The sequence below is a fragment of the Argopecten irradians genome, chromosome 6 (genome assembly GCF_041381155.1).
Source record: "Argopecten irradians isolate NY chromosome 6, Ai_NY, whole genome shotgun sequence".
In the NCBI taxonomy this organism is placed as follows: domain Eukaryota; kingdom Metazoa; phylum Mollusca; class Bivalvia; order Pectinida; family Pectinidae; genus Argopecten; species Argopecten irradians.
Window position 1 is genome coordinate 37,396,256 of NC_091139.1, and position 13,592 is coordinate 37,409,847.

Below are 13,592 nucleotides of genomic sequence, written 5' to 3' on the forward strand. Positions count from 1 at the left end.
AATAAATAATGCCCTCTGGGCCTCTTGTTTTTCTAAGTCAAGGGGTGTTCGTAAAACTGTCCCCAGATTTAATAGTACACCGAGCTAGTTGTAAGACATCTGTGAGAATTTTATAGCTACACCCGTAATCACGATTAGCTCATCATAGCCTATGGGGAAGTCTTCTGCTTGAATTGCTGGCTGATTGGATAACCGGTCCCGGATAACTGTTGGGCTGCCAGAATTTCTTGTGTATCTCTGCAATTTCGTAGAGCTGGACGTGTTCCGGACAAATACAAAAACATTACATTGTCTGTTTTGTTATTTTTTCCTCGCCTGTATTTGACATAGTTTTGTAAGACATTGTCCTCGACATATAAGAGAACGCTTAATACTAAAAAAGTATTCAGGAGTTTCATGTGTTATACATAGTCTCCGACCATTTTTTAATTTAAGTTTAGTTTAGTTTTCGCTCTTTTAAACAACGTTCTGTGACTTATACATTGTAATGGTATTTTTGAAACCTAGGTCTATGTAAGACTGTGAGCATTGTAAAGTTATCTGTTTTATGAACAACATAAGAAAAAAAAACACAGATCGAACCAACATAGAAATCAATGAGAAAAATGGAAAATAATACATAAAAAATATAGATTTGTACGGACTACTTAAAAGTATATGGAACTCCCAAAGTAAGTGTTTCATCCATTATATCGACGTCACTACAGCCCTATAAATCTGCAGATTAATACAGAAATTATTGGTTTATAATATTTAACATTTTCGGTTCATCAATGTACTAGATCTATATTCAATGTTTATTTTATTTGTGTGTGAGTTTTTTATGTTTTTCTTTTTGCATGTTTTGTGTGCGTGTGTGTGTTTTTTTGTTGACAATATATAGATACACAAGAACACATCTTACTTGAAGTTTGATTTTTCCCGTGAGATCGTGAAGTCTAGCATAAGACCTCCCAATAAACTTAGATGAGCTAATGCGGGTCTTCACTATATGTAAAATAGCTACAGGTGTCGTATTACTAGCCCGAACGTACTATTAAATCGGATCGTGTTTATTTTCCATGCTGCTATGGGTAGATTCTAATTCAAAATCGTGCAACTCTATGCTAAATTAAGGTTGGTGAATCATATGTAAAAAAACTGTTATGCGAATGGGCGAGATCATAAAGTGCATTGGCGATGAAACCGTTCTCTTTTATTTTCAACACACTTATGTTGGTTTACATCGTATGGAAAAAATCTTCTGTTTAAATAACAAAGAAAACATAAATTCAAAAAAAAATTGCTTTAATGAAAATACTTCAGAATAAAGGTGGGTAGTTAAAACTAGATGACACATTTATGGTTCACAACAATGTAAGTGCAATAATACATTTCAATATGTATTTCGCAATTCAACTGCAATAAATAGACATAGGCTACGTTTATGTATTTACTTTTGTATGGTGCATTTTAACGCCATCATAATAAGACCTTAACAGGTGCATTTAAACGCCATCATAATAAGACCTTAACATAATATATTTTCGAAATAAATTCATCACGATTATGTCTTGTTCTGTATAATTTATTATTAAAATGCCCGACAATGACTTCCAAAACCTTGTGGTAGAATAGAAAGAAAGGGGGATAAAAAGATAAAATAAGCAAAACAGTAAATTTTATCTTTCGGTGTATACCAGTAGACATACAATTCACTGGTTATTAATTATACGATACACCATAATTGTATCTATGTCTTATAACGTATTGTCCTGGTGATTCGTCATTTTAATAGTCACTATCGCCTCACGGTTCCGCTTGATTGCTCCTATACAGCCTCGAGTCGCGTCCTAGATATTGACCCACTGGTGTTCAACACAACGACCCAGTCCGCATATACTGGAGACCATAACACATATTGTCATACATAACAGTCGGTCCACCCAGATTAGCGCATCACTCTGGTCCCGGGTACAGCTAACTACAGGTGAGTCTGCTTATCTACAATATAGTATTGTGTTTAGTCGAGCTGTATATTAATTTACATACTGTTTATCATGTGTTTAATTGCTATTACTAAAATACAGCTTATCTCGTGTGTGTACTTAATACCAAAATAGAACTTAAATCGTGTGTAAGCCGGTACAAACACAAAAGACACACACAATTTGATATCTTAAGGGAATTTAACATGTAATGATTAACATTAATACTACTGTAGTTGTTTCTTGATTTCCTCAATATGGATGTTCAAGGAAAGCTATCTGTCTGATCTGTATGGAATTATTAAGTTCTAACATATTGTAAAGCATTTGTGTTTGTTCATAAAAAATGACGAGTGTGATGGTTAAAATGTAAAGTCAATTTATGATTTCATATATTTGGTTTTGTCAAATAAATTATAAAAAAGAAAAAAACCGAATTGATCCTATCTATCGATAAAGTTGATGTTGCCGTTAATGTAACGGTATTTAGTATGTACATGTTAATTCTCAACATTGTTAAACGTTTTGAAATAAGATATGTTATATATAAATTGTGTTCAATTGACAAATGTTTGTAGGTTAATCCCTTTGCAACTTCGTGAGCCAAGGGTATTCAGTTCAATACTCTCCCTCAGAGATATACCATGGCTAGTGGAGTTGATCCCTTTCATTGCTGCTTATCGATAATTTATATATGTTATTTTCATTCAGTACTTATTTTATATATACAGTCGATATAAGTATGATAATATCAGAAAATAACAAAAAATTAAAAGATATATAATAAACATCTCCACAACACCATTTAAACATAATCTATTGACAAGGCCAGTATTTACAGCGTCCTTGACATGTTATATGACAAAATGTACACAAATACACAACACATGACACCATATCACAATAGAAGGCTGTTTCTATTTTAGGTTACAAACGTGGAAATTTTATGTCTAAGGAGGACACTGACAAACAACACAAAACCAGTATTCCTTAAATTTGGGCCATACTTCTGACCGTAGTATTACATTTGTAGTATGTGTTTAGTAAGGCTTAACAAGATCGATGTGGTGTCTTTTCTTTGTTACATATCACACATACGATCGATTCATTTGAACAAAAGCTGCTTTTGTAACAGTTCCAGACTTTTGTAAGCGTGAGAAAGGGAACTAGTTTAGTAGTAAAGACTTTATAAAATATAAGTTGCTGGAAGTAAATCCCAAGTTAGTACAAACCTGACGTTTTAAGCCGTGGTACATCACGAGATAAAGTGCTATATTGCTAGCATGTTGAATGAAATTATTATTTTTTGTTCGTTTCCATGATTCACCACAGAATAGTTTAAGCTAATACTATTGAGTAACTACGAATAACATTCGCCTTCACTTCTTTATATGAAATAATTACGAACAACTAAGTATTAGTTAATTAACAAATTACTTTGAGAATCTGTTAGTTACATGCATAACACATACTTTTCAGAAAAAAAAGGTTCCGGGGATAAGGCTGTGCTCCTTTGAAGACCATGAGCTGTTCTCAGGAATTCCCCACCTCGGCAGTGCTCTATTCTGGTAAGTTTCATACTTTCTGGTAACATTTGTCTGATAAAATTTTCTGATAAGTGTGGAAAATCTCTTTATCATTAAGTATATTTTTGTTACTCATGTATGATTGCTTTGATTTTATGAATAATTTGTGATAGTATAGTTATTACTTATATATATATATATAAATTCTTAGTTTCATATTCGTGATGTTATATTCGTGATGTTTTATTTTTTATTTCATATCTACAACATAGAACATTGGGAAGTCTTACATGTTAATCATTTGTTATTGAAAAAACACATGTATGCTCGATGATTTATCGCATGATTTTTTTTCTTATTTCATTTTCTTGATAAAAATGTATATTTTTATTACTGTTTGTCAACATTTGTTAGTCTACAATTTCATTCAAAGAAGGCAAACCCCAGTGAGAATCCTCTGTAAAATTGTCAATTTTGATATTAGTCATATACGATTCAGACGATTTCTACTTATAAAACTATGACAGAAGTCAATAAATTTTAGATTGGTATTATAATTCTAGAACACTTTCTTCTCATTGTTTAAATTGATAGAAAACATTTAAATACTAATGGAAGTCAACATTTAATAGAAATGTGGACGATTCTTACGATTAATCCTGATAAAGTTTATTTTCTGCCTACAGAGCTTGGTGGTGAGACTGGGACAGTTGTGATCACTGCTATAGCCTGTGTCCTGTCAGTTTTAACGCTGGCTAATTTTTTGGAAGAGCTATGGTTCTTTTTGAAACATTACAACGACAAGAAAACTAGATCTAAAGTTCTGTGTCTTCTGGCTGTGTATCCGGTAAGACCTGATTATAAAGCTACGGTGTCAGTTGAACTATAAAACCTGTTCTCCAGATCTATTTTATGCTGATGTCTGTCAGTATGTAATCTGATAATTATAACTCTACCTGTAGAAGTGTTTTCTATGTGCCTATTTGTCATATATAGCAATGCACCCGGGAATGTATAGGTAGCACAAAGAACGCCACTTCAAACTGGTTTTTTATTTTGTTGTTGAACGATAGGTTCAATTAAACGCAAAGAACTATTAGCTACAGTTATATGAAATGAAATAATATATACTACACAGTATGACCGCGCTACTAGTATATATGTCTTCGTGTATTGATGGGATCATTCGCATCTGATTGAGCAAACCGTTCCATCGTCATTTTCTGTGTGTTAACAATTCCAATAAGCGTTCATGGTTGAATATATGAATGGATAAATCAATATTCATTTTGTTCCACGGAGTTTTGAGTCGATGTGAAGTGCAAATGCCTATTGTGTGACTTTGATATTAAAATAAAATCATGTGTATAGCTTTCACTCTTCAGACATGAACTTATTTAAATCAATGTGAATTTCATGTTATGGAATTGAAATTTAATTGCATTGACGTGGAATTTTTAATATTCAAAATGTAGCACAAATACCTTCTTTGAAGTAACAAATGATTTTTCAAATAATTTAGTTCAATACTTTCATTAATCTAACTGAGTTCGATTGAATTGAACCGGATTTGATATAACTATTATATTTCGAATGAATTGAACTTGAACTCGATGGATTCCAAGTGCTGCTGCTGATGACTAATACTGTATTCCGTCTTAGCATATTAGAAAGTTACTTCCCTTATGGTTGGTATCCATTGTGACGTCATTATTTAATGAGCGAAACTACAAAGTATGATGTTACGCTCGCAAGCAAATGACGCCATAAGCAATATATACCACAGTTATACAATATACATGAACTCACGGTAACAACGCCAGTATAGCATAAGTAAATGGTATTCTACCTGCATTTATCTAATAACCATGTGTAAACACGCTATTCGAAATATTCATTTCTCGGAACATATTGAATTATACAAAACAGAAGTTGGCGACAACAAAAGAGTTGTGTCAACATTGACTGACATGGACTCATTATCGTGTGATAAGGTTTACAAAAGAGTCGTGTTAATTGTCTGGTCCTGCGGATTTTTATACAGACTTTGTGTATTGTTACAAAGTGCACAAACTGTTAGTTATGGATTTTAAAAAATTATGGAAACCGAAACATGTTTAGATTATCAATTTTATAATGTGGAAATTTTCCATTTAATTTTCGATAATGCCTGATGATAATGTAGTTTACATAGTAAAGAGAACGTTCAATAGTTAAGTGTCTATAGATCAGATTTTCAATATCACTCATTGAGGATATTTTTTTTTCGCTATAATACTTTTGGGAAGCATTCTATTTAAGATAAATACAATATCAGAGCAAATTAACAAAATAATTGTATTGAACAGTAACAACACATTAACATAAAACACCAGTCACAATTGCCAATGCTCTTATTTTACATAAATTTGAAAATCAATTGATACATAGCATCAGTAATGAACCATAAAGGAGCAAATTATATTATGGTGCAAATTTATTAAGCGTGTTTGGTATACAGAGATCGGACAAAAGTACTTGGACATATTGGTCATATTTATATTTTTGCAATATGTTTCATTTATTTTGACAAATTTTCAATTATCACAAGTTCGTTTTTCAACGAATTTTTCAGAAATTTCGTGTGAAAGTTGGAAAATGATTGCAAATTTCTTAGTAAAGATTTTTAAAATTTCCCGCCGTTTACGAGAAGAGATATTTAATGTTTTGCTTGTATAAATCTTGACAGTGGAATTATGAAGCAACAGCAAAGAAAAAAATGAATATTTATAAATTTGAAATCGTCATTCATACGACAGGCTGTGCTATGTAAATCCATAATTTTGATAAATTTCGCTATGTTAAAATTCGTGAATCAGGACGAATCCACGAATTTTGCAGAAACCGCCAATTTCAGAAAAAACAAATCATGAAGAACTATTTCACAACTATCTGTAGAAAGAACAAGTAGTTTTCTACAAACTTATTCAATTTCAAGAAATTCTGATTGAACACAAAATCATGATAGTAAATTGAAAGTTTGTCAAAATGCATGAAATATATAGTAAAATATGAGATGTCTAAGTATTTTTGTCCAGTCACTGTATGTATGGTCTTACAATCGTTTGGTGCAGTTTGGTTTTAATATAAAACTTCATTATTTATATATTTTATCTATTTTTCAGATTATTTCATCGAACTCGCTTTTAAGTGTTTTGATACCCAAAGCTACACCTATAGCAGAATTCCTTAGTTGTCTGTAAGTATATGATACAGTCAAACTTCGGTAAAGCTTCGAGCTGCACGGGTGTTCGGGTTTGGTTTACACGAATACAGTGATCGGAACATACAAAATATACTTCGAATTTCCATGACCTTCGAGTTAAATTATTTCAAATCAACAAAATTATGCAGTCGACTGTAATAATTCATCACTGAAGATGCTGCAGCACAGGACGAAGAGTAAAATAAAAGTGTGTATTTGTAAAAATTAAAGTGAACAGTCGGGCAAGGATGGCTAAAGTCGGTAAAAATGGTGTGACTGTATCCAGTATAACTTCTTATGAAATGAAAAAATAAAATCTCTCGTCAAAATCTGTCTGCGTGCGAAGAAATAAATTTAAAGGGAATTCTAAAACGTCCTCCCGGCTCACTATGTCCGTGGTTACATTTCCACACAGCCTCGCTTTCAATGCTTTCAACTTTTCTTTACTTTAATGGTCAGAACTGGGAAACTAAGCAGAACTTGACCGTCGCATTAATATTTGAGAACTTTTGGAAGGCCAATGAACGCATTTAGACTGGTTTTCGTTGCCCGACTTTTCACTTTAACAAATGGTATATTATAGTAAATTAGCGAGTCCAATGTCAGTCATTATCTGCAGCCTGTCCTTATATCGCAGTATATTTGGAAAGTAGAATTTCAGGAGACACACATTTTGCCATTGTATAAAATGTTGGAAAGAAGACAAAAACACAACAAAACACACACTGTATATACCATTTTGATACGTTTGTGGTACTACATCCTTGATACTCAAGGGTTACTATCACTGACGTCTTATCCACCCCTGGACTATCTTATAGTAAAACTGACCAATCAATGGCCTGCAGAAGTAACCACAGTGTACCTTTATAAATTTCTTTAATGCTCTTCAAATGATCAAATTACCTGTGTCTTCTGTTGCCAAAAGTATTACTATGAGAAAGTCCAGGGATGGATATTACATCAGTGATCGTAACCCCTGGAATACCGAGGAAGTTGGTACTAATGCCCTGATACAATCCTCGCATTTCGATTTCGTCTTTTTTGCAGGTATCTGTCCTTATGTATCCTACAATTCATCAGACTGGTTGTTGACTACTTCGGTGGTACTGGTGCCATGATCCAAGCTTTCGAAGACGACACGGTATCGTTCCGGACGCCGCCATGTTGTTGTTGCTGCTGCTGTATTAGCAATGTGAAACTCACACGGTAATATTCCTGTTAAAACTATATTCTTTCGTCTCAATTAAAAGGGACAAAAATGTATAAGGTAAATAAGATTTTCAAAATTAAGTTGAGTTTTTTTTTCTAATTCATTTGTAGTATCAGTATTGGTTCCATTTATGTACAATAATTATGCTTTTTTAAAATTTAGTCGGTTTTTATTTTCCAGTAATGGTCACATGTAAGGATTTGGGATTATTGTTTTGGGATAGAATATAAAATGAAATGAAGTGATTATTCAGCAATAAGCAATAATTTACATAACATAGACAGAAATGCAAAGCTATGTGAGCTACACATGTATTTAAATATATATATCTAATCCAATCAATTGAGTATAGTCCATATGAGGACCCTGATATAAATATATGAAAAAAATCCAAATATGTAGCAAAAAGATAATGCAGACAAGATTGAAATCAAATGTATACTAAAGTATATAAAAGAAAGTCTTATTACTTTACTTGCCTATTTTCTTATATCAATTTTTAAAAGAAATATGAGTGTTATAAATGTTACTGTATTGCTTTTACAGTAACAAATTGAAGCTGATAAAGACTATGGTGATGCAGTTGTGTTTTGTACGTCCAGGAATTCTGTATGTGTTGAGTATTCTACACAGTGATGGCCGGTATCACCTAGACCAGAGTGTGAGTTATTCTTTTTCTCTCTTTCTATCTTGCTTTTTTTTCTTTCTTTCTTTCTTTCTTTCTTTTTGCTTTCTTAAAATGCCCTTTATGACACACTTTTGAATTCAAATATAGAGAAAACTACTGACGTTAAACACTGTGTTTGGTATTTTAGACGTTTTTGGAAGTCTATTTCACACTTCTTTAATGATACCAATTTCGAGTTAATTAGTTAATTCGGTACATTGATATTAATTTTAGTTTGTGCATGTATATTTAGCAAATATGATTTTGTAAACATATAGCGAGTTGCTCGCTTATTTCTATTTTATACGCTTAATGATATATTTTTCTTTTTTTTTTTTAATTTTTAGTCAGATCCGAAACAAATATTTTTATGGCTTAGAATTATCTCTGCTATATCCACAATGTTCGCTATATATGGACTTGTCGTGACATTCTTCGCCGCACGAAGGAAGTTGCCGATTAAGAGGTTTCCTTTAAAGGCTGGAGCTCTGAAACTGACACTCCTGGTGTTTGACATTCAGCTGACCATTATAACGGCCTTGGCACAGACCGATAGGATTCCATGCGAGGGCAGTAGAGGGTCATTTGTGAGAGCTTCAAGTAAGTGAAACATCAAATGACAGTGCAACCTGTCTAAAGCGTACGTCACTAGACCCACCATATATGGCCGGTTTTCGGATTATACAGATATTATTACTATAAACTAACATAAAACTCATGCATACGCCGGAACACAGGGATCCGAGAAAGACAGGGGTCGGTTTATATTGTATATCCAAAACAAATAAAAACAAAAACAAAAACAAACAAAAAACGAGATAATAAAACAAAATTGAATTTTAATCGGAAAACGTTAGTGACATTTTCAAGTAGATTAAAAGTGACATAATTAGTTAAAACGAGTATTATAATTAATTGCCATAACAGCCTGTTAGTCGTACATTTGTTTTAGCGCTTTTCTGGCAGGAATGGTTGCGCTTAAATAATTGTTCTTTTGAATTTGCCATTGTTATTAATACAGCAAATTTGTCAAGAGGGCCAATTGATCATTGCACATTTTTAAAATAACACTAATGTAGTCAACGTCATTGTTGTTTTAAAACATTATTGCACCAACCTAAGTACATTTCCAGTATGTATTGACATACATTTCATGACTTTTCTAACCGTAAAGGCATCTATAAATCATAACATGAAATCAGCAAATCATTAGTTCATTGTTTTTGATGATCGCAAGCAAATAGCTATATTTAATATATTGATAGATTTTTACAACCAATTTGATACTTTGCATTACTTGTTAGCTTTTTGCTTTATAAAATAAAACTTCAGTTCCAATACAAAGTTACAGATAAATACATTGATTTCACTTTCAAATTTGATTCATAATTTTCTAAATATCCGTAAAGTCATCTGTGCAAGAATTATCTTTTGAATTACATACAGTATTCTAGACATCGAAAATGTTATCATTTTTAAATGATTTGTATTACGAAATTACCTTTTGAGGTTCTAGATAGCTATAGTCACCATTACATCAATTATTTACATTGCTGAATTGCCTCACCATGTATTAAACATCAATATATTATTATTTCATGACTTGAACATATGATAACCTTTAGTTTTTATACATTCCTGAATTGTATACACAGCTCTTACAATTATTAATAATGTATCAACGACAATGCTCTGTAAATGAAACAGTTCTAGTATTTTTAAATACTGAAACGTAATCAAATTACCTTAATTGTTAATCTTTACTGTATTAATCATATGACAATTACAAATAATATCAATAAGTAATGTTATAATAGTCAATACATTAATATCATCACATTTGAAACATGGCATGATTTCGGAACTTTCAAACTACTTTAATGACATCAATGTACTCTCCAGTTCGATGTTCACAATACATCCACAATGATACAGTTCAAATACAGTACCCTTAACACCTACACATTTACTATATATTTTAATGAGTAATTATTTAAAGCCACGCCCATCCACACATTCGACGTTTAAGATAAAGACATACACAGATTCATAACACAGATTTAATTATTAGAAATTCCAATACCTTTACAACCAATAAAATCAGAACATAGAATCTCTTTCTCTCTTTTTTACGAAAGAGTAGGAATCGAAAAAGACAATTAATTTATTTTTATTGAAAAATATTTTTTCTCTTATTGCAAAAAAAACAAACAAACAGAAAAACCAAAACAAAGAAAATAATATCTTTCTCATACTTACTAACGTCTTGCCATTTGATAGGTTAATAAATAAATTAATTAATCGGTATTTTGTTGTTCAAGGTATCCACAATATCATACTCGTCATAGAGGTATTCCTTATATCGATACTGGCCCGATTCGCTTATCGATTCAACGAGGACAGAGCTATCACAACTTACTCAAAAGACTCGAAGGAACTGAAAGAGGTAAGTGTTGTTCACTCTCAAGCATTCCAATATCCAATGTACTATCATACAAAACATTACTTGGCAAACGACTTTAAAAAGACATCCTTGCAATTATTTTATTATAGAAATTAATTTGATCTTGTATTCAGTAATATTTTCTTTTTTCTTAAATAAAATTTAATCGTTTTTTTTATTTCGCGGATAAAATTTCCTTGACCATCACCAGTGTCCCTTGATCAATACGAACACCTCCCCCCTACCCCCTTCCTCCTCTTTTCCCACAGGAAACTTACAGTATTGCTGATAACATGTAATAATCCTCTTTACAGTGCTATAATATTTATGATAAGTCTTGATATGCTTAACTTTAATCTTCAGATTAATGCCTAATGAATTTGATGAGTACCGCACGGATAAAGGGAGACCACTACCTTGGCCATGGACGCCCCTCTCTTTATATGTCACAATCAACGAAATGTGCCATGAACGGTCACCAATGTCTTTCCTGTACACAGTTGACGATAATCTTTACTGTTTCATTTAAAAACCCCAGTTTAATTAGATGTTTTACCTGTTTATATTAAACGTGTAATTGGTATCAATGTAGTTCGATGTATATTAATATAGGTCGATGCTTTTTCACTATCAAAGGAGCTGTGTGTAGAATGCACTTACAGCACCATTTCCTGTGTGTTTTTGTCTAATTGCTAAAACAATAATCCATTTTGATTAGTAAATGTTCTTTTTTCAAAACGTTTGCATCAATGTGTTTAAAAACATTATCATTATCTTCACGGTTAAATTTGAAATATTGTTAGTCTGTTTAGGTTTTTAAAAATTGGCAAAAGATTGTATTGGTTTTATACACCACTCTCTGTTGCTAACAATAATCCGTATTAGTTTTTTCATTGAATATAAAAAAAGATTAAAATATATAACTGCTAATTAATTGTTGTTTGAAATCAACCATTATTTGTTTTTTATATGAAAACTTGTTCATATCGAATTCACTATATATTTCCATATATATTTGCATGTTTATATATTTTTGATACCATATGTCTACGCTGCTGATTTCTTTTATGACACATTTGATACTATAGTTGTTTGGTTGTTAACATTTTTTGTATCTAACTTTTTCGTGTAAAGTTACTCTTTAAATGGCATTAACAATTGTATTCATAATATGATAATGACAGGGTTATTATTTTATCTATTGATCGATGTTCTTATAGTGGTTTTCATATCAATTAGCAAAGAAGAGAATTCGTGCAATAAAGTGTCTGTAAAACTCTGTAGTGTTACAAGTATTTTGTGTCTTATGGCAATACTGCACAGACTTTCATAGTTGTACAGATTTCTAAATACAATAATCTTGATTCAGATTAGTTTTAGTTTTAATTAAGTAATTATTGGTATATTGATCATATCTTTATTATTCAGAAATTTGCAATCTGTGTACTGTTATAAAAACAAACAAAAACAAAAAAACAAAAACAAAAAAACAAAATGAGCAAAAAAAAAATTATGAATTTACAGAAATTAAACAAGTGGAAGCCGGTTAATGTCCTACACACGATAAATTGTTGGCTATACAATCTGAATGTTATAAAATTTCGCGATAACCGAAATATTTCCCACCTCTTTGTCGTGTCATCGAGGCCAACTTGACATTCCTTGACCCTGGGTCAATGTTACTATTCGGATATTCTAGCTTTATTCTATCACCAAACTTTGACACGTCTTTAAAGACTATCATTAAGACATATACGGAGCAAAGCAAATGTGTATAACATTAAACTAAGAAGTTTGAATTATATCTATCTTCGAAGACTTATTCAATATTGTGCACTTACATTTTTAGATAGGTAATGACTTTTTATTACTGACTATGTATACAATTTTAGGTAATTGAAGATGGAAATACTGGATGATATATGTACACTGAGAAAAATGTAGTGCTTTTTCTTGATTATGTAATTTTTACACTGTTATACGGTCGCATGTTTCACTGAAGGAATACCAATAGCGATATTTCGGGAAAAGAATAAAGGAAATGAATCACTATATGGAATTTGTTATAACACTATATATGGTCTTCGGGAAAAAGGCGAACAACATCACAGTTACAATTGACAATCATATTAAAACATCTGGGAAACATCACGGTTACAGTTGACAATCATATTAAAATATCTGGGAAACATCACGGTTACAATTGACAATTATACTAAAACACCTGGGAAACATAACGGTTACAATTGACAATCATATTAAAACATCTAGGAAACATCACGGTTACAGTTGACAATCATATTAAAATATCCGGGAAATACAGCAAAATATTTATGATGAATATTGAATGGAAAGACAGCTGTCATGGTAACTCCCTGTTCTTCTGCCGCTTCAACAGGAAAATACTAGAAATCGGAAATATTGTTTAAAAGAGTTCAAAATTTTCAAAAAATATTTATATGTGGGGGAAATTTTACACATATATATCTAATTTTGAAGTTAGCAATAACTCCACGACAAGGTAAATTAACA

At 31.7% G+C, this 13,592-nt stretch overlaps 1 protein-coding gene across 1 annotated transcript; it reads left to right on the forward strand.

Annotated features, from left to right (window-relative positions):
• Nucleotides 1–1,838: 1,838 nt before the first annotated feature.
• On the forward strand, nucleotides 1,839–11,625 carry LOC138325792 (organic solute transporter subunit alpha-like). Its single transcript, XM_069271703.1, has 9 exons — nucleotides 1,839–1,969; nucleotides 3,447–3,535; nucleotides 4,180–4,340; nucleotides 6,658–6,731; nucleotides 7,788–7,946; nucleotides 8,497–8,611; nucleotides 8,965–9,217; nucleotides 10,939–11,063; nucleotides 11,424–11,625. The coding sequence occupies exons 2-9, from the start codon at nucleotides 3,490–3,492 to the stop codon at nucleotides 11,433–11,435; spliced, it is 945 nt and encodes a 314-aa protein (XP_069127804.1). The 5' UTR covers nucleotides 1,839–1,969; nucleotides 3,447–3,489; the 3' UTR covers nucleotides 11,436–11,625.
• Nucleotides 11,626–13,592: the final 1,967 nt, after the last annotated feature.